This window comes from Aureobasidium melanogenum, assembly GCF_000721775.1.
Source record: "Aureobasidium melanogenum CBS 110374 unplaced genomic scaffold scaffold_1, whole genome shotgun sequence".
Classification (NCBI taxonomy): domain Eukaryota; kingdom Fungi; phylum Ascomycota; class Dothideomycetes; order Dothideales; family Saccotheciaceae; genus Aureobasidium; species Aureobasidium melanogenum.
In genome coordinates, this window is record NW_024470053.1 from 1,636,941 (window position 1) to 1,661,142 (window position 24,202).

Below are 24,202 nucleotides of genomic sequence, written 5' to 3' on the forward strand. Positions count from 1 at the left end.
GGTCGTCTTCTCGCTGTCAAATCTTCCGAAAGCTGGCATTATCCACAGAAGGGCCGAATGCAGAGCTGGAGAAAGTCGGGAGAACTGGAGATTGAGCGTGGAGGGAAGTGGGCTGTGGGGCTCGAGAGAGACTTGTGCCATGGAGAAAAAACTGGAAAAGGTGATCGACACTTGGATGCAACCTCTCGCGACAATGGTGTTGGTGCTACCATCCAATGAGAAAACGCGGTGTAGATTGAAGGATCCCGAGTATCCATCTGCTCACGCATTCCACAGCATTGGCAGTTACTCCGGACGACGTGAGTTGTTGTCATGTGCGCCGGTTGATTCACTTTCCGTGCTCACGACCTAAAAAGAGAAAAGGTAGGATGCTCTTGCCTCAGATGATATATAGTGAGGCTTCCTACTCTTTTGACTGCGAGTTTTGTTCCACGTGCTTCTCACTCAACAACCTATTCTCAATAAATACTAACGACACCTGGATTTCCCTCACCATTGGGGGCAACCGATAAGATGGTGAAACAATTTGGAAATGTCAACTTGATCGCTGCCATCGCTGTCATCGGTGGTGGCCTGTTCGGTTTCGACATCTCGTCGATGAGTGCCATCATTGCTACCCAGGTATGTCTCAAAGATGTTTGCATTCTGCGTTGTTTCTCACACACTGCCAGCCATACAAATGTTACTTCAACCAGCAAGGATTCAATGATGCTGGCCAGTGCATTGGTCCCAAGGCCGATGTCCAAGGTGGAATCACTGCCTCCATGGCTGGTGGCTCATGGCTCGCTGCTCTTTGCTCCGGCTACCTCTCTGATCGCCTCGGTCGTAAGTGTCATCCGTTAAGCTTCATGTGATAACAGACTCTGACTGTTCTTGTCTCGCATAGGCAAGATCGCAATCCAGGTCGGAGCCGTCATCTGGGTTATTGGCTGCATCATCGTCTGCGCTTCTCAGAACATCGCCATGCTCATCGTCGGTCGTGTAATCAACGGCTTCTGTGTTGGCATCTGCTCCGCCCAAGTTCCTGTCTACATCTCTGAGATCGCTCCTCCAAGCAAGAGAGGAAAGCTCGTCGGTGCTCAGCAATGGGCAATTACTTGGGGAATTATGATCATGTTCTACATCTCTTACGGATGTTCTTTCATCAACGGTACTGGTGCCTTCCGCGCTCCTTGGGCCCTCCAAATGATCCCCGCCATCTTGCTCTTCTTCGGCATGATCTTCCTACCTGAATCTCCCCGCTGGTTGGCATCCAAGGATCGCTGGGAAGAGACTCGCGCAGTCCTTGCTCTAACCCATGGTCACGGCGATCCCGACAGTCCCTTTGTTATGCGCGAATTTGACGAGATCAGAGAATGGATCAAAATCGAGTCCGAAGCTAAGAACGCCTCCTACCTGGAGCTCATTCGTCCTCGAATGCTCAACAGAACCATCATCGGTGTTTTCATGCAAATCTGGTCTCAATTGACTGGCATGAACGTCATGGTAAGTTGGCCGCACCTTCCCCAAAGATTTCCCAAATCTCCCCCAAACACCCCCCAAACATCCCCCTACACCCAAAACACATTACCAACATCCCCTTACACCAATACCACGCTAATTATGACCAAAGATGTACTATATTACCTATGTATTCCAGATGGCAGGCTTGTCAGGAAACAACCTTCTCGTCTCCTCGTCCATCCAGTATGTCATCAACGTCGTTATGACTGTTCCTGGACTACTTTTGGTCGATCGCGTGGGCCGCCGCCCTCTACTTCTGATCGGAGCTGCGTTCATGGCTTTGTGGCTGTTCGCCAATGCCGGCATTCTCGGTGCACATGGAACATACCCTGGTCCTGGTGGTGTCGGAGGCAACACACCTGAGGCTTCAACCGAAGTCACAGGCGCAGCTTCCAAGGCTGTCATTGCTTGCTCATACCTCTTCGTTGCATCATACGCACCTACTTGGGGACCTGTACGTATCACCGATAAATTTTTGTTCATGATACAACGGCTAATAAATTCTCGCTTTAGGTCTCCTGGATCTACCCTTCAGAAATCTTCCCAAACCGCGTTCGTGGCAAAGCCACTGCTCTTGCAACCTCTGCGAACTGGGCCTTCAACTTCGCTCTTGGATACTTCGTCCCCCCTGCTTTCATCAACATCAGATGGCACACCTACATCGTCTTCGGTGTCTTCTGTGTTGCAATGTGGCTACACGTTTTCTGTTGCTTTCCTGAAACGGCCGGAAAACCGCTTGAGGAGGTCACCGCTATGTTCGAGGACCCTAACGGCATCCGCTACATTGGAACTCCTGCCTGGAAGACTAGCACATCGACCTCAGTCACATCTCGCCTGGAGAGAGGTCAGGATCTTGAGAAGAAGCTCAGTGAGGAGGAGAAGCCTGAGACACATGAAGTCGCTCCCAAGGAGACTGTCTAAGGAGTTTACGACGTTGCTGATGAGAATGCATTGATATGATGATGCAGACATAATCTTCACGAGCACAAGTTTGCTCTGACAGCACCGGAAGTGCAATGTCCATACAGCATGACTTATACCCTCTAGTAATTACATATCATTTCCTTCCTAGTCTGCTCGCACGACACATAATGAAAGTGACAATGTTGATATCTGCTTAGTCTTGGTGCAAATTTCGCGCTGAGTACAGTATGGGGACTTGTCAAAAAGTCACTTCAGATTGCTAACATGCGACAAGTTGCAGAATTGAAGTGAGAATGACCTTGTCAAGAAGTAGGACTATCATCTTCATGAACATGAAACACAATTGAAGATCAATGGGGCATCAATAGGGTAGCGTTGTTTCGAGGCTCTGATTAGGTACAGGCGAGCTCCATTAGAGCTTTGGATGTTCGAGTCAAACAACGTTTTTCTGCAGCCACTCCTCCCAATCCTTTTTCGTGAAGCTGCTGGAGATGCTTGGTTCGTTGAGTCCCTATGACATAGATTAGTATATTACATCGAACTGCTTCATGTGTGCTTACATTGAACATAAAAGTAGGCGAGACGTGAACGCCAACCAAGCGACCAGCCTTAATAAGTAACTTCAGATCGTTGGTCACCTGGTTGCCAGAGTTCAAACTTCCATCTGGACCAGGCTTGTCAGAGATCTCGAGCTGACTGTAGATTTTGCTCTCGTCGAGACCGACAGTAGCGGCAAGCTTTGCAAGGCGCTTGTAAGTCTGGTTTCTGGTCTCGTTGACAACATTGACATCGAAGTAATCGGTTTGCTTATCGAAGAGGGCAGCAGAGAAGGGCCAGAACTTGGAGGGATCGGCTCTCAGGACTGCTACGGCCGCCTCGTGGACCAAAGTGGATGAAGGGTGCCATGGCTGAATCTGCTGGCGGAAGATGACTTGCAAGTTGTTCGAGTACTTCTGCTCGATGATGGGTGCAACTTCCTTGTAGAAGGTGTCGAACTGTTTCTTGGAGAAAGGGCACACGTAATCAAGGACTGTAACATACATCAGCGTGAAACCAGATCATCAGTCTGATCAAGACCACATACACAGTTCCAGGGTGTGGTTGGAACCAAGGCTGGTTGAAAGAGCCTGTCCGGCAAACTTGGGAGCAAGAGCCATGTCTGAATCTGGTTGATTTAAATTGGACCTCGAGAAGTTGCTTGAAACGCTTAGGTCTTGAGATACAGTACTGCCGACAGAGGAGACGGAAGCCGATGGTGGAGAAGGAGATCGCTCGAAATCTGGTGGAGGCTGCTTTGGATAGCCAAGTAGGTTTCCTGTCAGACGGGCGACGAGTGGTCTTTCTTCCGGATGTAAAGTGTAGTAGAGGTCGGCGTTGGCTTTATGTAGACCTTCTACTCGTTTGCGTTCACGCTTTTTTATTGCCCGTTCTTGTTTTCGTTTCTGTTTCCGTTCTTGCTGTTCTTTGGAGCGAGCTTGAGCTGCTTCTGTTGAGCCGTAATCTGCCGGAACAAAGTCTATTACGCCGGTAGAGTGGATATTCCTCTAGGATGAGAAGGGTTGATAAAGTGAGCTTAGAAGGATGGTAGAGTTTTGTGCAAGCAGGATCAATGCTTATATCTACCCTCGTGGTTGACGAGCTTGAGCTTAGCAATGACGTGAGCGTCGGAGTTGACGGAGTTTATCAAAGGAGCTCCCTCCGGCATATAGATCTCGTCGCCGAGAACCAACATATCCACCGATGGAAAAACCGTTTGAGGAAGACTGTAGACTCTCTAAGAGAATCCACCTGTGCTATCCGTATTTTGACAAGGAAGTCTTTGCACATACGGAAACCGTGACACTGTAGACATATGTAAGTGGCTTGGCATGCGTCGGATAAGGCAATCAGTATGTTCGCTATCACCTCGCGTTCCGGCGCGTCTTCCTTTGCCACACCATCTTCTCTCGTACTGTGAATTGAAGAGATATGGAATCCTTATGACAATGTCGATACACGCTCTTCCACAGACGGCTGTACGCACCATCCGATCTGGTCAAGCTCTGACGGATCCTGTTTCTGTGGTCAAAGAACTCATTGATAACGCTCTCGACGCGCGAGCATCCAGTATCGCTATCGAGATTTCGGCAAACACTCTCGACGTAATTCAAGTTAAAGACAATGGCCATGGAATTGCCCCTACCGATAGACCACTTGTGGCTAAACCATACTGTACCAGCAAACTCAAGGATGAAAAAGATCTGGCTCTCGTAGGTTCAACCTATCTCGGTTTTCGAGGTGAAGCCTTGAGCAGTGCATTGGAGATGAGTGATGAAATGACCATCACTACAAGAGTTGAGGGTGAAAGTGTTGCTACTGCTATCAAAATATGTCAGAATGACGATCCAGTTCAGGATCGTGCCACTCATCCACCTGGAACCACAGTTCGCATTGCCAACTTCTTGAAAAATCAGCCAGTGCGAAAGCAAGTCGCCCTGAAGGCTGCGCCCAAGACTTTGACAAAGATCAAGCAGTTGTTGCAATCATATGCCTTTGCCAGACCAGCTACAAGGCTGTCATTGAAGGTTATCAAGGCCAAGAACGACAAGGATAACTGGACTTATGCACCAAAGATTGGTGGTGGAATCGAAGATACAGCTTTCAAGGTCGTGGGAAAGCCTTGTGCTTCTCAATGCGCTTGGGCCGAACTCGAGTACGAAGGTTTCACAATACGAGCATTTCTTCCTCGTCCTGACGCACATGCTCTGAAGATCAGTGGCCTAGGACAGTACGTCTCGGTTAACGACCGACCTCTTACTTCGTCCCGAGGTATCTCCAAACAGCTGGTCAGAATTTACAAGGAAAGTCTGAAAGAATCGTCATCCCTAGGTGATGCCAAGGACGCCTTCCTATATCTCTCACTCTCTTGTCCACCCGGTAGCTACGATGCAAACATCGAGCCAGCAAAAGATGATGTTCTATTTGGCGACGTTGACAAAGTTGTGGAAGCTGTCAGAAGACTGATGTTGATCTCCTATCCCGAGAAGGATGTCTCAGAAGAACCTGCAAATGCTCATGGGTCTGACAACGACAGTCGCGAGCTGTTTGCGACGCCAGTACCAGGAGAAAGATCGAATAGAGTCGAACCAAAGGGCAACATGTATGATCTCGACGAGGATGATCTCACCCTGTTCATGGACTCGGTAGATCAGCCCAGAAATGACGTTGTCGAGGAAGATGAGCAACCCGAAGCTATCAGAAGTGCCGCAGTCTCAAACCCATGGATAACTGCCAAGATGAACGCCTACAGTAATAAAAGAAACAACGTCAACATACAACTTCTGACGCCAGCCAAACAAGCGTCAAGCTCTACGCCTGAAGCAAGTCCACCTGCTCTCGGTATACATCGTCCACAGGAAGACATTTTAGCATTACCGACACCTCGACAGTCGTCGCCCATGTTCGCTCCATCAGAAAAGTCTGAGAGTGTTGGTCCTCGCCGAGTGATAGGCCCGTCTAACCTTCCTCCTCCAATACATCACATGTCACCAATGCGAGATAGCATTGAAGCCTTTCAATCCTCCCCCGTGCCCAATCGTATGACTCTTCCTCCTCAACAATCCTCAAAAGGTACACCATTGGAGATGATACCAGAAGCCGCACCAAGGAGACGAAGCCCTCCAAAACAGCAACGACAGTTCGTTAATAAACCCTTTGTGTCACCAATTGACCCTGAACGCGACGCGTGGTTTCACTTTCCCGAATCGCAAACTTCGAGGCAGTTCGCGCGGAAGGGACGATCGCATAGGCAAAGTGGAGCGAGTCTCGTTCCAAATGGGGAACCGCAATCTTCAAGTGCTACGCCTCCTCCCAATAACACAGACATTCGCGACTTCCTCGGTAGAGGTCGAGAACAGCAGTCTGCTACCCCCACAGCCAATGCTGCAGCAGACGCGGACATCGAGAACGTGTCGCCAGACGAGAGTCGCCACGAGCCGCAACCTAAGGGGTTCGTCAAGGCTAGTAAACTTGACCTCGCCAGCACTCAGTTCATGCAGCCTATACGACCAGCTCCAGCACCAAAACCCAGACGCCGTAGAACAAAAGATGAGCGTGCGTTGCAAGAAACATCTGGTAACGGTAGAGTCAACGATGATGAAAGTGGCTCCGAGTATGAGGATCGTCCTTGTCGCCGTCGTACTGGAGAATCAGACCCAAAACGAGTGCGACGTATCAAGTCCTCCACCTTGTCTCTCGAGAAAGTACCAGAAGATGTACAGACTCAATCCTGGACTACTAATGTGCCCGCGACACTTGACATTCTAGCTGAGGACCTGCAGAACATCGAGGCGGATGGCACTTTCGTGGCGTGGAACGCACCAGCATTTGACACCGAAAGCGAGGTGAAGAGATGCTTCTCAGAGGGTGATGTGCAGCGCTGGACTCTTACAGTCAGTCAAGCTTTGCTCAAGCTTGAGCCAGAAGGCGAATTGGTCCGCGATCTGGGCGATGTGGTGAGGAATGCCATGAGCAGATGGGGCTCGATCACTGCTGTCTGAGCAGACCAGATGTTTTACTTTCCTTCTTCTTGTTACTCGCTGTTCTTGGGAGATCGGTTCGCTTCTTTTGCTGAGGCATATACTCTTGCTGATGAGAGCGAGGTCCTTTACTTTACGATACAAGAGACTCATGGTGTCAAGGGTTGCTTTTGTTCGGATGTTTTGCTGGTATGATACCCCTGAATGTTTTGCTGAGGAAACGATGTTCGGCACGCTGTGATGTGTATGTTGTTGTTGGCTGTATGTATATAGTATCGATCATGTTATCAGGCAGCTAGAAGAAATGATACAATGGTATAGTACACATGATACATGATGCACATCACGAAGAAGTCGATTGCTTGATGCAAGCAAGAATACAAGACGAGCATTGACTGCCTGTGCTGCTCGTCTTCCTTGACGCGTTGCAGGAGAATATGTAATCCATGAGTGCGCTCTCAAGAAGGAATTGTGTGATTTCCGAAAACCTCCGAATTGGTATAGTCCATCTCAATATCTTACAACACATTCATCTCCATCTCTCATCTAAGCATCCAAAGCCTTTTTAGCCGCATCTACAATCTTCTTGACCTCTTGCACACCCTTCTCAACAACCTTCTCCATTTGTGTGCCTGCCTTCTTCAAGTCATCCGGTCTTGCGGACTTTGACAATTGCATCGCCCTCAGTTTCTTCTGTTGTCCTTGTCTAGCATTTCTGACCGAGTTGCTTGCGACATCTCCTGCTTTTGCTGCTGCTGCAACAGCTTGTTTGCGCGACTCGGCGGTAGGTGGAGGGATGGGGATGTTGAGCAGGAGAGGATTTTGACCGGTAGGGTCGGCTTGGGGAGTGAGATTTAGGTTTGCGGATTGGATGCTTGAGGTGACGGGTTTGAGATGCTGTTGATTAGCATATCAGCATGTGTGTTTCCTTTGGAGCCCATAGAAGAGGCAACGAAAAAGGGGCGCATACCTCCTGCTCGCCAACCACAACCTGCACAACTCTTCCTTTGGGAACCACTTGTGCCAGATCCCCAAGTTTCACGGGCCCACCTTGTTTCAGCTGCACGCGCAAACTCTCGAGTACTTGTGGGTTGAATCGTCCTCCCTGTCTCAATTGTGAGAGATCGCTTTTGAGTTTCTCGACCGCATCGCTGATGTCTGACTCTAAAGCGCTAAAGTCGAATGGATCTTCTGAGCCCGCTGTTGCTGCTGAGGAAGAGGAAGAGGAGGACGATTCGGCGCGTGAGGCTTCGCGTGCTGCTTTGCCACCTTTTTTGAATGTGGCGGGTGTGTTGCTGAAGGTGCGGATGGTTGGTGTGTAGTTTGGTGTGGTGGCAGTGACCAGAGCTAGAGGACTGCGAATAGCTATCATCAGTTTTTGTAGAGAAGACAATGCGATGACGAGACAATATACCGCAAGCTACATTGTCTGGAAATAGTAATGTCACGCGACAGCAGACGTGAGCAAAGCAACTGCGTTGATCGTGTTGGGCGCATTTTGAAGCGAATGCTTGTTTCTGTTGTCGCAACTGGAAACCTCGAAAGGCCGAATATGGAAAGATGCTTTGTGACGTCGGCACTGCCACAAGCCGAGACGCAACCCTGTCCTTCTGGAAATCTTTACAAGGCATCGATGGATCGACGAACGATCTGCTGCCGCTGCAGAAACGAACATGCAAGCGCTCGGGTCGGTCTTGCGGATCTAATTAGCTCCCAGCTAGTGTATGGTTATGTCAGGAGGCTCAACCTCAACATGGATCACGATCGTCTGTCAAGGTCTAGGCTTTGTCTAGAAAACGTTCCATCAATGTATTGCTGAGGCTCATTAAAAGATTGTCTGATTGTGTACGCATGAGTAGCTCGGCCGTGAAGACTTGTGAGAAGAGAAAGAAACAAAGTAAACATCATACACTCTGTAACGGTCCAAAGTGCAGAGGCTAAACAAAAAAGACATGCGCCAAAAGAAGGGAACCTGAAAACCTTCAACAAAAGCAAAACCCGTGGATTAGCGTCAAAAGGGTGCAAAAAGTAGTAACTCCATGACGAATAATGTGATGGATGGGGATATTTGTAAGAACACCAAATGAGAGAAGGCTCATGAGCCCAACAGTCGTAAACTAACAAGTAAAGCGACCAGTTGAGGCACGCCGCCTTGTGAAAAATTCAAGTCGCTCGTGGGGAATCTTTTATGCGTGATGCAAACGCAGAAAAACACTTTCCCACCAAACCTCCCAGCTTGCGCCGTGATTCATACCCTACCAATATGTCTTTGTGTAGCAGGAAAAGATAACGCCAACCTGATGCCCGGAGTGTAATGAGAGGTTATGATTGTAACGCCTGTAGCGCCGCAATCCATGAGACCAAGGATTTAGATGCTAGAAAGATGAATCGAGTGTGATGACGATGACTGAGAGGCTTAACATGATAGATCATCGTCCGTTGTGTCCGTTGAGTGCGTGTTGACCGTTACCGTTGGTGTAAGAGTTGCCGTTAAGAGAATGGTCCATGAAGCTGTTCATGCTGCCGAATGTTGGTTGATATGCATACTGACCAGACGAGAGGCTACGATGAGGCTGAGAATAGTTGTTTGTGCCTTGCTGAGAATAGTTCTGAGGGTTGATGCCTCTGTACTGAGGGGCATATCCACGACCGGCGTTGTTCTGCATGGACGGTGGCACGTGGGATTGCTGACCGTGAACGCCAGGAGGCATAAGACCAGGAGGAGGCCCTGCTGCAGTAGTGAACCCCGGAGGAGCACCCATACCGTTGCCGAATCCAGATTGGCCTGGATGAGAACCCATCGCCGCGTGATTTCTGTTATCGCTTCTGACACCCAGAGGGTTCTTTGAGAAGCTGACACGAATGCCTCCTTTGTAACTGTTGTGCAGTTGTACACCATACAGCTCGTGAAGAGCATGAGATGCGTAAGAAGTATCCTCGAACTCGACAAAACACATGGGGCCGTTCTGTTTTGTACGGAAGCAGAGTCGCTTGAAGCCTCTGCTCTTGGAAAACAGAGACTTCAGCTCGTCCTCGCTGGTGTTTATCGGCAGATTTCCAACGTACAAAGTGTTGCAAGGGGGGTTCTGGTCAGCAGGATTGGCAGGAGGATAGTCATGCTTCAGGTTTCTGTTCGAGTAAGTGCCATTTGGGCCTCCACCAGGGCCTCTGGTAGGAGTCGGCAAGGGTGGTGAGCGCACGGCTTGCGGAGAAGCGAAATTCGAACCCGGAGGAGAGCCCACGTAATTTGAGTAAGAGTGTCCATTTGTGGTACTGTGGTTGGTATCGAGAGAAAGGTTGCCAAATTGAGGGACAAAACTACTGTAGCTAGACGAGGGCTTAGGACCGTTTTGAGCATAGCCAACAGGATCTTTCAGAAGCTCGCCAGTTTCATCGTCGTCGATACCGTCATTGATGAGAGACTTTCCCGAGATGCGGTTGTGATCACTGTAAGCGTTGGCGACCGGAGACTGGGGAGAAAAGAGCCCTTGGAGGCGGTTGCTGCTGTCGGGAGCAGGGAATTCGTAAGCATGTGCAGTGGAGATCAAAGGAGATGTCAAAGGCGAAGTAATGCTCTGTGTGTTCATGCTTTGAGAGGCCTGAGAGCCGAGATTCTGCTGGAAGCTGCTGGTGAAGCGAGAAGACTGACGACTCAGACCATTTTCTGCCGATGTCGAGAGAGTCGTGCTGCTGGAGCCACCAGAAGTGTTCTGCTGTCGCAATGCTGTTCCGTCGACAGTGTTGCGTCTCGAAGCATTGTATGCAGATTGTGAAGTAGGAATGAGTTCGACGATCATGGTTGTCACTCCCTTGTCCATTGATTTTCCATGAAGATGCTTCTTTGCTTCCATAGCGCCGGTTTCCGTGTGGAAGATGGCGACTGCGCTGTTGAAACCCGAGTCCTCCAAGCTGGTCGACTCGGATGGTTGCACAAACTTTGCTTCGTCGAGGTCAGTAGCAAAGATGAGCATGCTTCTGAGCGCATCTTCGGTAAAATTGCGTGGCAGACGTCGAATGCGGATCATGTATCTGGCTTGGGATTCTGAAGGTTCCGAGTTTCTGTGATTGTTACGTTTTTCCATAGTGGGCGACAGGCCTGGCAATTGAGAAAGAGTGTCCGGGCTTGTGAAAACACCTAGGGTCTTTGCGCCATTCGCTTGACCTATAGGAGAGAGACTACCAAGGTTGGGCAAGGTGGGCAACCTCGAAGTCGGAGGGCTGTATCTCTTGGTGCGTGGATCGGCCATTGCCTATAAGTACAGCAGCGCATGCGATATATAGCGTAGGTTAAGCGATGAGTCAAAGGACGTCAGCAGGACGAGAGCGTGCTGTGTCGGTCGTTTGAGCGAATTAATGCGATTAAGCCAATAAGCTTGCGATGAATGCGATGACAGGTCAGGGTTGATGGAAACCAGACGAGGCGTGGTGGGTTGGGGATGCGACCGAGTTGCGACGAAGCTTCGAGGGGCAGATCGAGGTTGAGGGCGCGATGCCGAGAGCGACCGAACTGCGCTGCGCCGGTTTGCGTCCGATGCGTGCTGCGACACGAGGCTATGCGGACAGACGATCCCGAGCAGAGACAGCCAGAAAAAAGTGACGGACCAAGGGCAGGCGCGAGGTGTCGGGAGGGCGAGCGAGCGAGCAGCACGGCGACAGCGACGGTCGGGGAAGATGAGAGAGATGGAGGAAGGGCTGGGAAGTGTGGAGTCGAGAGGAGAGTGCGCGCCGATAAGGCAGTTCACATCCTTGCGAACACGGCAATGGCTGGAAGTAAGACTAGCAAGCCTTAGTGTACCGCCTGTCGCGCCATCATTGACACCTCGTCCATCTCAATTGGCACCACAAAGGCCTGCATACTACCCACAACCTGCCACAACCAAGCTGTTGCTTTAGCCTCAGCCTGTGGAACACGACGAACCGCATCTACCCAACGCAATCTCATCACAGTTGCGCTCTGAATGTAAAGCATATAACGATTGCGATTCTGCTTATGAACTCTAATTCCCGCCGGAGGCAGCATCCCACGAACCTTGTTGGCCCTCCTTTTGGCTCTGGTTGGCCAAGACCGCGGTCCAGGGACATGGTGAGATGGAATCGTCCCCCGGATCTCCTTTTGAGCAGATGAGCAATCATTCGTGATGACCGTTGCTGCTCGACAGTTCGACGACTCCTGGTTGAGACCTTTTGCAAGTCCAACCCGAGTCTTGTCTCAACGCAATCGCGTCTCGTTTCAGGGGTCGAGGCAGAAAAAAAGTCGCGGCTGTCGTCAATGGCACGGCCCATGTTCTTCCAACCTGGTAGGCCGTCAGCGTGCATGAACTCAGAACCTCTACTTCCGCCAACCACTCAGCTCTCCAACAAACATATTGTCGGTTGGCGTCGGCTTCCCGATCTGGGTCAGTTTGTTGATATCTATTGACTATTTTAGCTACTAGGACAGCACGAGTTGTCAGTGTTACGCTCGGAGTTGCGACCAAGGACCGACCCGAGACCGTGGTTCCTTACGCGAGCTTTTTCTGGGGATGATCCAGTGGCTTTTTACACGTGCGCTCGGAATTTGATATGGGATCTGGCAGGCCGCTGACAGAGACATCGCATCGCAGTAACACACAATAACGGACGACATGCAGATTGCGACCGCCACCAAAAACTCATACACATTAATGCCTAACTGACTGCCAGGCAGTAAAGTGCATGGCGGCAGTATCTTAGATTAGCCATAACGGTGTCCTGTTTGGTGGTACAAGATGGAAGCCTACCGGACTTCCGGATCAAGCGATGTTGTACCCAGCTGGTTCCAACCACAGACAACTCGACACAAAGCATCATTCCGCCGTGACTTCGGACGGCAAGCAGTATCACCGGCTGTACTATGAAGCGCCTCGTTTTGCGAGGAAAAGATCCGACCACAAATCCACCAGTTGACCATAGACGAACACCGCGGCCAACGACCCCTTGGCTGGCCATAATCCTCATTGGATGCTCGGCCGTGCTGCAACAGCGGCTTGATATTGATGCGCCTCGATTAAGGCGATCAGGGTTGCTGGATCACGTTGCGGCATGGCAAGCCAATAGAGAAGAGGCGCGTTTCATTGAATAAATCATCTGGTTTACCCGCGAAGTAGTCTGCCATCAACAGGCCATGTGGCTTGAGGATACATGCGATGCACTGAGTGGGTACTGGAGGACAAACAGTATGCTTGGATGCTTGATACTGCATGAACTGAATCGGAAAACTCTCCGCGATTGAGGATCATAAATCTCTACTGCAACGATCTTGTAGAGACAAGAAAATAGTAGAAAGAAGTAGGTGGGTATTGTTAAGTATTCATGATTCGTGAGTAGCCCTAACTAGTGCGATCTGGCAGACTTGTAATAGTCAGCTCCTGTTCAAAAGATAGCTAGACAACAAGGGTGCCATACCTACTCTTTTGACTCCTTCGAATCCTTTGAGTCTTCGGCAGATGATGGAGGTGCTTGAAGAGTGACTTCCAGAACATCCTTTGCACCGTGAAGGCTGATGAGGGAAAGGATTGCTTTGCAGTTCTCGCCGGTGAGAACAGTAGTCTTGGGGAACAGCTTGCTGTCTCTTCCTTCGGCTGCCCAGCGGACCTTAATTTCGGTCACCTTCTCAGCCTCACCCTTCTTTTTGTATTTAGCCAGGGCCTCGGCGCAGTTGACTGATGAAGAAGTAAGTTCCTGGATGCGATCGCTCAGGTTTTTGATGCCGAGACCGGCGTTGATGAGCATGACCTCGTGCCTTGACGAGTTGCCGATTGTAAACACGATGGGGAATTCTTGGGCCATGATGGAGTGCCGTGAAAGTGAACGAAGATTGTGGATTTAGGAGATTGAAAGATTACACAGTAGCAGAACAAGGAAGGGGAGCGGATTATATCCTGAGTGGTTGTTCACGCACCTCGACATCCCTGTAGCACCACTGACGTATGAAAGCATGGCTGAGCCTGCTTTCTGCATTTCAAAACCGGTCCCACCTTGCATTCTCCACGAGGACACCTGTGCAGGCTCTTCGATACGTGGTTGCTGAACTAACATTCAGAGACATCAAAAAATGCAATAAGCAAGAAGATTTGGGCAAAGAAAGAATGGTGCCGGTAAACCTTATGTTTTCGTAGATTGTCGAGATGTAGCTTTGCTAAGAGAAGGAAAGACTTGGGAAGTCTGTAAAGATCGTGTTCGTGTTTAGTCTAGAATACTCATGTCTGGCAGCACACGATTTGACTCTCTATCAAAATCTCGAGTAGCATTTCAAGCTGGAACAATTCGAGATAAGTCGTGCATGTGAAAGTCAGTCTTGAACCCTTTGCTTTGAGGCTCGGAGCTGCAACGGTTGCCAAGCAAGTCTGACGAGATGTAAACCATCGCTGTCAAGCAACTCGACCTAGCAACATCGCCAGACTCCGAGCATTCGAGATTTGTGCTCCGTACTCGCAAAAGGAATCCTTATCCATCCACAATCTTTGTTGTTGACCGAACGTCAATTCCACAAACTCCTTTCAATTCAAGACTCGACTTGCGACACACATCCAGAGTCAGCATGGACCGAAGCCTCGACGAGATTCTCGAGGAGCGCCAGGTTCGCCAAGATTAACTTTGTCAATTCAGCTCTGCTCTAACATATAACAGAGCACCCGTGGTGGACGTCGCGGTGGACGTGGCCGTTCTGATCGCGACGGTGGCCGCGGACCTCGACGAGACTACGCTGAACGCGAGCGCGACTATCCCAGAGACGGCATCAAAAAGGTCTGTATCCTAGTCGACACAAGCTTGCACCGACTCCGACTGACCCTTGGTTGACTTACACAGGTTCTCCTTCCTTCCTCGTGCTTCAATCATTAAATCGACACCAATCAACATGCATCGACAAACACCAACCCTACATTCGATCCGCTGACCGTAAATCTATCAGTCATTCCCCAGAGAAGACGCTAGAAACATTGATCGGTGAGCCTTTGCATATCTGAGATGCTTCCGCTTGCACCATGCTGACCATGGTCATAGTGACTGGGTCCACGATAAGTTCGAAGACGATGACTGTTAGTTCCTCAAACCATACAACCCCCGACCACATTCTGATTCAAGAATAGCCCGCCGCCCTGCTAGAGGCTCGCGCAACGATCGCTACGACAGAGAACCTGCAAGAGATGCGTGCGTATCACCTCCAACAACTTTTCAACGACCGATTCTGATCAAGACTACAGCCCCGGCTCTTCCACCATCCGTGTTGAGAACATCCATTACGACATCCAGGAGCCAGACTTGAGAGTATGTTGTTGCTTTTGGTCTCAGTATGCGCCATTACTAATCCCATACTTTAAAGGAGTTGTTCGAGAGCATTGGACCTGTCGAGTCACTACGCCTTCTTTACGACCGCCATGACCGCTCGCAAGGAGTTGCATACGTCGTATACCCTAGTGAAAACCTCGCCAGACGCGCCTGCCGCCAGTTCGACGGCCAAAATGCCATGGGCCAACCCATCTACCTGAATATCCAAGAAGCCGCCCGCCCTGCTCGCAACCCCTTTGACAATGTCGAAAAGCCTTCCCGCAGTTTATTCGATCGCATCGACAGCCGTCGCAGTGCTAGTCCCAACTCGCGCAACGTCGATCGCTACGTTCCCCCTGGCGGTAGAGGTCCCCGCTCGCGCAGTCCCCGTCGTGAGGGACGTGGCGCTCCTCGTGAGACTGGACGCCGTCCTGGTGCTCGTCGTGAAAACACTGATCGCCGTGGAGGTGGCCGCGAACGTGGCGACAGACGTGGCCCGGGACCCAAGAAAGACAATGATGGAAGACCTATGGTACAGGGACGCCCGAGAAAGACAGCCGAAGAGCTTGACGCTGAGATGGATGACTATTGGGGTGGCGGCTCTGCTCCCAATGAAGGCAGTGCTGTTGCGTCTGGCGAAAACGAGCCTGGCCGCGAGCCTCAGGTTTCGACAATTGCTGGAGGAGAAAACAACAACATGGGCACCACATCCACAGCTCCGGAAGATGACATTGACCTCATGGTCGAGTAGAGGATACCTTGAGGATACCTTGATCACGAAAAGTAAATCATGAACCTCCTCTCGTTCTACACAATTGCAACGCATAACATGAAGAAGGACGAGTATGGAAAAAGAGATTTGGAAAAGCCATCTGGAGTTTTCTGCAGCTTGTATCTTTAGTGAAATTGCATGTCAATCAACCACTCCTCGAATGTTATGTCACTCTGCGCTATTAAAGGCTCTCCAAAGGCTAGGCTCATATCTTGGTTGCAATTATGCATTTTGGCAGCTTATGATGTGTGCTGATGGACTGGCAGTAGAGTTCTCAGAGTGTCACTTGCACTCCCGACTGCAGCGAAGAGCAGAATGTCCACGACCAAAACGCATAATCGAATACAGGAGGAGAGACATGTCCATTGAGAGCTGATAGACTGTCGCTTTTCGGTGGATATCTCTTGGTTTCCTCATGGAATTGTGCATTGTTATAGGCATATGTTAGATCGTTCAGTGCACGAGGAGGTCATGATAGTGGAAAGAAGGGATGAGGCTTTGTTTCTATCTCTCTGGCCACAACAATCATTTGGCTTTCCAAATTGTCTCCGTCGTCTTCAAGGGTACTTGATACGGCTCGTGTTCTGGATTCTGTTCCTGTCTTCATGATAGAACAATGTCCTGCTCCCTCCAACGCTCATACTTGCGAAGGTTCTTTGTTCCTTCGATATTGGAGTGTCCTATGTCCTCCTCTTAGTACCCTTCAAGTGATGTTCCGCGATGAACTCGACGAGAAGTGTCCTGAGGCAGAGCAATGCGTCGTAAGTTCGAGACGGTTTGCCGTGAAACATAGGGAGATGAATGCCTTCTCTTGAGTTTCTTGCTTTGTGTGGTCCGCAGCCCAGACTATGTGTCTGCTAGGCTGTGTCTATCTCCACAGACCGTAAGACTCGTTTGTAGCCTTCCACAGCTTGATGGTGCCGTCTTCGCTGCCGGTAGCGTAGAGCTTGCCGTCCGGAGAGAATGCGCTCGTCCATACGGGACCGTGGTGACCCTTGCGTGTTTCTGTCGTATTGTTAGCAAATCTCGCTGCTGCAGCTGATCTGAAAGCCACTTACCAATCTCGGCACCGGAGTCGAGGTCCCATACACGCACAAAGGTATCTCTAGGGCTGCCGGTCACGAAACGACGCTGACTTCCACACACAGCCACACTAGCAATTTCCTGGTCCAAAGTCTTGGAGTCAAGCAAAGCACCGGGACGTGCGCCGTCAAAGAAGTAGACGGTCTTTCCAGCTGCGACACTAAGAGTGCCGTTCGCAGAGCCGTCCAGAATGCTAGAGTTGAGTTCGCAGGAACCAATAGTTCCCTCGACCTCGTGTGTCGCAACGGCAGAGCGTGATCGCAGGTCCCACCAGCGCAACTTCTTGTCGTCGCAAGCCGTGGTCAGCACATTAGGGTTTGCGGCTGACCACACGATGCTCTTGATGGTTTGGCCGTGCTCGCCAGCACCGACCTCGTAACACTCGTCGCCAGAAGAGGCACCGCTTGTAGCACCTGCGCGCGTCAGGTCCCAGATACGCAACTTCTTTTCCATGCCGCCGGTGGCTAGGTTGATGGGTCTGTCTTGCAGAGCAGGGAAAGCGACAGCGCGGACAATGTGGTTGTGCTGCAGAGTGTGCAACTGCTCGCCAGTAAAGGTATCCCAGACCTTTGCGCTGAAGTCGGCCGAGCCAGTGGCAGCAAGAGAACCGTCTGCGGAGACACGAGCAGACCAGACGGCACCCTTGTGACCAACGAAGGTACCGATCCAGTCGCCAGTCAGACCATCACGAAGCATTGGGTTGTTGTCTTTGCATGCTGAGATGAGGTAGTATTGAGGTTGCGACGAGGATGTAGAAGCCGGACTCAACGCCGAGAAGGATATGTGGGTAATGGGACGAGAGTGGCCATGGCAGGTCAGAGGGACTACTTTGCTGGTTTCTAGGTGGCTCGCCGGTCAGTGGTTGGAAGGGAAGGCAGGACTGGTGCTGGACGCAGTACCTGTAGCCATTGATGCGAGATGTTAGGATATGAAGTAGCGAAGAAGAGGAAGACAGCAGCTACTCGAGAGCGAGTCGGAGCAGGAAGTGCAGTAGGTGATGAGTAGAGAAGTAGAGGAAGAGAAGCAGTCCGTCCTTAAACGAAGATTTGAAACAACGAGCGGTTTGAAGAAGGGTATATCGGTCTAAGCAAGCAACAGCGTAATGACGATCGAGACCGAAAGCAACAAGAGATATGCGACGAAGTGAAACTGGAAAAAGAGTCAGGTCTGTGAATCTGCAAGGAGAGAGATGGTGAAAGGCCATCTGCTCCACCGATGTAGGGCCACCGCGGGGTTGACACGAGGAGCTGCCCGCCTCCAAACGTTCTAGGTCCATTGAATCAGGAACATCCAAGCTACATATCAAAACAACACCCTCTCGATCAAATTATGTTCTGGACTTTGGGCTCTATCTACGGCGCTACTGCCGTCGCCTTTGGTGCTTTTGGTGCTCATGGTCTGAAGAAGAAAATCTCAGATCCCTCCAAGATCGCTGCTTGGAACACTGCTGCTCATTACCAAGTAAGTACTTTACCATGTTATATTCTCGAATTAAGATCTGACATGCCATAGCTTGTACACTCTGGCATGATTCTTTTGACTGCCGCTGTCGCCCCCAAGAACAAGGTTGCTGCTGGCCTCTTTGCCGCAGGCATCACATGCTTCAGTGGTTCTATCTATCTACTCACTCTTGATCCTCAGAGATTCAAGGCTCTCGGTCCTGTCACCCCAATTGGAGGTCTGTTTCTGATCGGCGGTTGGGCTGCTCTCGCAATAGGTTCGCGCGGGAAGTTCTTGCCCAAGACTGCATAGATGTATGCGGTATGAGACGCCTCATATCATTGATGGACCTTAGTCAAGGCATACTGTACATATAAATTTTCATGTATTATATTCTTCTCTCATCACTCTCTCCAGATAATCAAGTACGGTTACTGCAAGGAGGAGACTTTTTGTCTAGATTTCTCTGAAAATGATGAAAAACTGCTCACGCGCGCAAAATCCCTTCGAATTTGCCTATTGCTACATACGAATCTCAAATGCGGCGCGCATGGCGCAAGAGAAATCGCTCGAAATTTACATAGACACCAACCCGCTTACATGTCCTCGGAGGCGGTGGCACCAGTGATAATCTCGACCAGCTCACCGGTAATGGCAGCCTGTCTGGTACGGTTGTACAGAATCTGGAATCTGTTGATCATGTCACCAGCGTTCTTGGAGGCGTTGTCCATGGCGTTGCGGCGAGCAGACTGCTCACAGGCGTGACCCTCGGCAAGAGCCTAATCATCATCAGTAAACATATTTACCATACTGAAAAGGGGTACATACCCAGTAGAGGGAGTTGGCGAGCGAGTATTCGCGGAGGTTACCAAGGATTGAGTCGTCAACCTCGAAGGAAGAGATGTTGGCTGAGGGTTGTGTTAGTCGAATGACAGCTTGTCCTGAAGGGAGTATCAAACGCACCAGAAGCCTTGATGGCGTCCTCGGAGAAAGCCTCAACAACGGTGGGCTCGTACTGCTGGGCGTTCAAGAACTTGTTGTAGAGAATCTTGACGCTCGAGTAGTTGCCGGGAAGCTGAGTGATCTGGTCGGCAATGGCGGAGGCATCGGCGAAGGTAGGAACGTCCTTTCCGACGTTGGCGAAGCTGAGGGTCATGTTCTTGGGGTTGGATCTGCTGAGCTGGGCCTTGCACTTCTCACCGAGAACGACGAGCTCGAAGCTGTCGGGGTTGGGGCCAAACTCTCTGCGGACGTAACGAGAAAGACCCGAGTGGATACCACCACAGAGACCCTTGTCGGAAGAGCAGACAACCAGGAGAGTCTTGCCCTCAGCCTCGACGGGCTTGGTCTCGGCCTCTTCGAAGACCTGCTGGGAAGCCTGGCCGTAGGCGCGGGAAGAGGTCATGGCACGTTGGGCGCGGGTGAGCTTGGTCGAGGCGACAATCTTCATGGTCTTGGTGATCTTCTCGATGTTGCGAATGGACTTGAGACGACCCTCGATTTCACGGAGAGTGGCGAAGTTGGCGGCATTGGGAGCCTGGGGCCTACAGAGGCACAGCGAATCAGTACATTGACCATTGGTTGGGCTCGTCGTCGCATGGATGGGCGCGGAGGAAAAGCTGTTTCGGCGGTGGTTGAGGAGGCGGAGGGGCGTACCTGAGGGCGGCGAGACCAGCCCTGGCGGTGGGACGAGCGGCGCGAGACAGCATGGTCAGGCTATGGGAGCGGAGAGGTGATTGAGGACGAAGTGAGATGGCGACGGCCTTCGGGAATGGACTGCGAGCTCTTGCTGTCGTTCAAGTCTCCCACATCCGCTGTCCTTGGCGGAGACACTCGGGCCACCTCGGATCGCTTTGCTCTTGCCTCTCTAGCCGGCTGCTCTCACGTGCAGAGGAAGCAGGAACGAGAGTTCTTTCCTTTCCTTTACTTTGTGTCTAGATTCCATCTTGAATTCCCTCTTTATCCTATCTCTCGACTTCTACTACGCCATCAGAGTCCTTTGTGACCCTCTTACCATCTGAATCCATCAATACCAACTTTTTCAGCATTTCACTTCCGCGTTTCCGCGTCTCTCTCAGCTCTTACTTTTCCTGGAGCAAACACACGCGTCTTTGTGCTCAATCGTCGAGGCTACAGACATTCAGCACATCGCGTTTTCTACAACAGCTCAGTACCTCGACTCGGCCGCCATCTGCGTACACTGTCAGAAAGCCCTGGCCCTTCATCATGTCTGACTCGGAAGACGACAAGCCTCTGATCAAAGGTATGCAGCTACCCGTCTAATTGTTTGCCTTGCAATTCCGTCTCTTCTTGGACTCGCCTCACTTCGACATAATCTCACACCTTTGCCTATCACTTGCTTCAGCTCTGTCCCTTACCTTCAGCACTTGCAATTCACTTCAGCTCTCGTCTCCATCTACGTCATATACTTGTGCCTTATTTCTTTTTCCTTTTGTTACTTCTCTATCTTCCATCTTAGTCTACCCTTCGACACTTGTCCTCCTTCATCTCTTTAGCTCAGGTTCACACCACTTACACCTCGACCAGCCAGATCCAACGAACGCGTCAAAATGGACGACACCGACACCAGCATGGGCGAGCTGAATCCTGGGGTCTCACTTCGAATGGGTCCCGTTGACGAGATGGAAGTCGACCCACCTGCTACCAATGGCAACGGCACCAAACGCAAGTCATCTATGAACGGCAAGAGCTACAAGGATGCGACTGAATCCGAAGATGACGACGATGTCCCATTGGTTCGTTCACCAACACAACATGTCACGATCTACCAGATCTAACTTATCGCACAGACCAAGCGCAGAAGGACATCCAAGAAGGCTGCTTCCGATTCCGAAGACGAACCTCTCGCCAAAAAGACTGGTCGCAAGCCTCCAAAGGTTACCGCACAACAAATCGGCGAAGACGACGACGACTCCGATGTGCCACTCACGAAAAAGCTCGCCAAGGAAAAGGCCGACATTGAGAAGAAGGCAGCGACACAAGCCAAGGCCATCCGCGCAAAGAAGACCGTAAAGGCCGAAGAACCTGAAGACAGCGACGACGTTCCTCTCAAGAAAGCTAAAGCTGCTCCAAAGAAGAAGACCAACGGTGTCAAGAAGGAGGAGTCTTCTGACGATGACAAGCCACTCAAGAAGGCACCTGCAAAGCGTGCAGCTACCAAGTCACAGAGCGCCACCCCAGCTGCTTCCGCAAAGAAGGGCAAGAAAGCTGCAAAGGAGGAAAGCCCAGAGGACAAGGAAGACGTCGAAGATGGAGAGGAGGAGTATAAATGGTGGGAAGACACCGCCAAGGGCGATGGCACTAAGAAATGGACCACTCTGGAACACAATGGTGTCGTCTTCCCTCCGGAATACGAGCCACTCCCGAAGAACGTCAGAATGCGCTATGATGGCGTACCAGTGTCACTGCATCCCGAGGCCGAGGAAGTCGCTACTTTCTTTGGCAGCATGCTCAACTCGACTCACAACGTTGAAAACCCGACTTTCATCAAGAACTTCTTCACCGATTTCAAAAAATACCTCGACGACACTGGCCATGGAACAAACGACAAAGGAGAGAAAGTCAAGATCTTGAAGTTCGAGAAGTGTGACTTCAAGCCTATCTTCGAGCATTTCGAAGCCGAGCGCGCGAAGAAGAAGGCCATGACTGCTGCAGAGAAGAAGGAACTCAAGGCCATCAAGGACAAAGCCGAAGAGCCCTATATGTACTGTCTCTGGGATGGCCGCAAACAGAAGGTTGGCAACTTCCGTGTTGAACCTCCTGGTCTCTTCCGTGGACGTGGTGAGCACCCCAAGACTGGCAAAGTCAAGACTCGCGTCAAGCCGAACCAGGTTACTATCAACATCGGAACGGAAGCCACTGTACCTGCACCTCCTGAAGGTACCAACTGGAAGGAGGTCCGTCATGACAACGAAGGCACATGGCTCGCGATGTGGCAGGAGAATGTCAACGGCAACTACAAGTATGTCATGTTGGCAGCGAACTCCGATGTCAAGGGTCAATCAGATTTCAAGAAGTTTGAAAAGGCCAGAGAGTTGAAGAAGCATATCGACAGAATTCGCAAGGACTATCAGCGCGAACTCAAGGCCGAGCTGATGGCTGACCGTCAGCGCGCAACTGCCATCTACCTTATCGATCAGTTCGCGCTTCGTGCTGGTAACGAGAAGGGCGATGACGAAGCTGACACTGTTGGTTGCTGCTCTTTGAAGTTCGAGAACGTAACTCTCAAGCCACCGAACAAGGTCGTATTCGACTTCTTGGGTAAAGACTCAATTCGCTTCTACGATGAGGTCGAAGTTGATGCGCAAGTCTTCAAGAACCTAAAGATCTTCAAGAAGGCTCCAAAGAAAGACGGCGACGATATCTTCGATCGTCTCACTACCAGTGCATTGAACAAGCATTTGAGCAACTACATGCCAGGCCTGACAGCCAAGGTCTTCCGTACTTACAACGCCTCCTGGACAATGGCAAGGCTTCTTCAGGACATGAAAGCAACCGGAACACATGCCGAGAAGGTCAAGGCTTACAACGACGCAAACCGCAGAGTTGCCATTCTCTGTAACCACAAGCGCACCGTCGCCGCCGGACACGCCGCTCAGATGGAGAAGGTACAAGACAAGATTGATGCTGTCAAGTATCAGCAGTACCGTGTCAAGCAGATGATGCTGGCGCTCGAGCCCAAGCTCAAGAAGAAGAAGGGCGCTGAGTGGTTTGCTCTCCCCGAGGGTCTCGACGAAGAATGGCAGAAGAAGCACCACGAAGATCTCGTTGAGCAGGAACGCCAAAAGATCACCAAGAAATTCGAAAAGGAGAACGAGAAGCTCAAGGCAGAAGGTGAGAAGGAGATGAAGCCCAAGGAGCTTGACGAGCGACTCGAAGCCGCCACCGAGCTGGAGAAGAAGCTCAAGAACGAACTCAAGACGAAGAAGGTCGAGCCCGAAGGAAAGGGACCCTCTGTCGAGAAGTACGAGGGCCAGATCGAGAAGCTTGCGGTCAGAATCAGCAACATGGAACTGCAAGCCGAGGACAGAGAGAGCAACAAGGAAGTCGCTCTGGGAACTTCCAAGATCAACTACATCGACCCTCGTCTCACCGTCGTCTTCTCCAAGAAGTTTGATGTTCCCATTGAGAAATTCTTCTCCAAGACCTTGCGCGAGAAGTTTGCCTGGGCTATTGCTTCCGTCGAGGAAGACTGGGAGTTCTAAGCGCGGCCGTCTTGGTCAACAACACGAACAAATCTTTTCGACACATTCTTACATGTCTTTTCATATTAACGAGGTACTCGGCAGCGGAGGTCATGAAGAGCGGCACGAAGGACAAGAACCCTGACGACTTTGAACGTCCACGTCCTATCGAAGCTCTGACCGCTATTTTGCTGTTTCCAAAGGCGACAGCAGTTATCATTGAGCGGGAGCAGGAGCATAGAGAGGTATTTTGACGTTTTGCAATGTGACAACGATGCTGCCGTAGCAGCCAAATTCACACTTATTCAATATCTTGCTGCAATCAAGTTTAGCACAAAAAGAAACAAGTTGAGCTCTTTCCAATTCTCTTCCTCTTCTCTCATTCGTAAGTCTCTTTGTAGTTGAAAGTGCGTAATCATTTGTGCAAGGATATTTTAGTGGCTCGACGAAACGCCAAAGTACCACGGTACTGT

The 24,202-nt window shown here is 50.7% G+C and overlaps 11 protein-coding genes across 11 annotated transcripts; 5 read left to right on the forward strand and 6 right to left on the reverse strand.

Moving 5' to 3' along the window:
- Window positions 1–513: 513 nt before the first annotated feature.
- On the forward strand, window positions 514–2,424 carry M437DRAFT_37658 (general substrate transporter; the record flags this gene model as incomplete). The annotated part of the gene is made up of 5 exons (XM_041019679.1): window positions 514–621; window positions 672–825; window positions 887–1,485; window positions 1,613–1,957; window positions 2,017–2,424. The coding sequence occupies 5 exons, from the start codon at window positions 514–516 to the stop codon at window positions 2,422–2,424; spliced, it is 1,614 nt and encodes a 537-aa protein (XP_040884627.1).
- Window positions 2,425–2,860: 436 nt separating this feature from the next.
- M437DRAFT_37778 (uncharacterized protein) lies at window positions 2,861–3,584 on the reverse strand (the record flags this gene model as incomplete). Its single annotated transcript, XM_041019708.1, has 3 exons — window positions 2,861–2,938; window positions 2,988–3,457; window positions 3,512–3,584. The coding sequence occupies 3 exons, from the start codon at window positions 3,582–3,584 to the stop codon at window positions 2,861–2,863; spliced, it is 621 nt and encodes a 206-aa protein (XP_040884628.1).
- An 828-nt stretch (window positions 3,585–4,412) lies between these two features.
- Window positions 4,413–5,444, forward strand: M437DRAFT_17063 (uncharacterized protein; the record flags this gene model as incomplete). The annotated part of the gene is made up of 1 exon (XM_041018886.1): window positions 4,413–5,444. A coding segment is annotated over one exon (1,032 nt), but the record flags the coding sequence as incomplete, so codon positions are not given.
- Window positions 5,445–7,490: 2,046 nt separating this feature from the next.
- On the reverse strand, window positions 7,491–8,316 carry M437DRAFT_80251 (ribosome recycling factor; the record flags this gene model as incomplete). The annotated part of the gene is made up of 2 exons (XM_041027319.1): window positions 7,491–7,841; window positions 7,915–8,316. 2 exons carry the CDS (start codon window positions 8,314–8,316, stop codon window positions 7,491–7,493), a joined length of 753 nt encoding a protein of 250 aa, XP_040884630.1.
- A 1,057-nt stretch (window positions 8,317–9,373) lies between these two features.
- Window positions 9,374–11,191, reverse strand: M437DRAFT_80252 (uncharacterized protein; the record flags this gene model as incomplete). Its single annotated transcript, XM_041027320.1, has 1 exon — window positions 9,374–11,191. The coding sequence occupies one exon, from the start codon at window positions 11,189–11,191 to the stop codon at window positions 9,374–9,376; it is 1,818 nt and encodes a 605-aa protein (XP_040884631.1).
- Window positions 11,192–13,367: 2,176 nt separating this feature from the next.
- M437DRAFT_37063 (uncharacterized protein) lies at window positions 13,368–13,751 on the reverse strand (the record flags this gene model as incomplete). Its single annotated transcript, XM_041019563.1, has 1 exon — window positions 13,368–13,751. One exon carries the CDS (start codon window positions 13,749–13,751, stop codon window positions 13,368–13,370), a length of 384 nt encoding a protein of 127 aa, XP_040884632.1.
- A 751-nt stretch (window positions 13,752–14,502) lies between these two features.
- On the forward strand, window positions 14,503–15,981 carry M437DRAFT_62002 (RNA-binding domain-containing protein; the record flags this gene model as incomplete). The annotated part of the gene is made up of 7 exons (XM_041024009.1): window positions 14,503–14,541; window positions 14,592–14,708; window positions 14,875–14,909; window positions 14,967–15,001; window positions 15,053–15,113; window positions 15,167–15,230; window positions 15,286–15,981. 7 exons carry the CDS (start codon window positions 14,503–14,505, stop codon window positions 15,979–15,981), a joined length of 1,047 nt encoding a protein of 348 aa, XP_040884633.1.
- An 889-nt stretch (window positions 15,982–16,870) lies between these two features.
- On the reverse strand, window positions 16,871–17,994 carry M437DRAFT_80255 (serine/threonine kinase receptor associated protein-like protein; the record flags this gene model as incomplete). The annotated part of the gene is made up of 3 exons (XM_041027321.1): window positions 16,871–17,007; window positions 17,061–17,924; window positions 17,985–17,994. 3 exons carry the CDS (start codon window positions 17,992–17,994, stop codon window positions 16,871–16,873), a joined length of 1,011 nt encoding a protein of 336 aa, XP_040884634.1.
- A 420-nt stretch (window positions 17,995–18,414) lies between these two features.
- M437DRAFT_36043 (DUF423-domain-containing protein) lies at window positions 18,415–18,837 on the forward strand (the record flags this gene model as incomplete). Its single annotated transcript, XM_041019369.1, has 2 exons — window positions 18,415–18,546; window positions 18,598–18,837. The coding sequence occupies 2 exons, from the start codon at window positions 18,415–18,417 to the stop codon at window positions 18,835–18,837; spliced, it is 372 nt and encodes a 123-aa protein (XP_040884635.1).
- Window positions 18,838–19,121: 284 nt separating this feature from the next.
- Window positions 19,122–20,234, reverse strand: M437DRAFT_80257 (ATP synthase F1 gamma; the record flags this gene model as incomplete). The annotated part of the gene is made up of 4 exons (XM_041027322.1): window positions 19,122–19,304; window positions 19,354–19,433; window positions 19,489–20,069; window positions 20,182–20,234. 4 exons carry the CDS (start codon window positions 20,232–20,234, stop codon window positions 19,122–19,124), a joined length of 897 nt encoding a protein of 298 aa, XP_040884636.1.
- Window positions 20,235–21,095: 861 nt separating this feature from the next.
- On the forward strand, window positions 21,096–23,750 carry M437DRAFT_38412 (DNA topoisomerase 1; the record flags this gene model as incomplete). The annotated part of the gene is made up of 2 exons (XM_041019831.1): window positions 21,096–21,281; window positions 21,336–23,750. The coding sequence occupies 2 exons, from the start codon at window positions 21,096–21,098 to the stop codon at window positions 23,748–23,750; spliced, it is 2,601 nt and encodes an 866-aa protein (XP_040884637.1).
- Window positions 23,751–24,202: the final 452 nt, after the last annotated feature.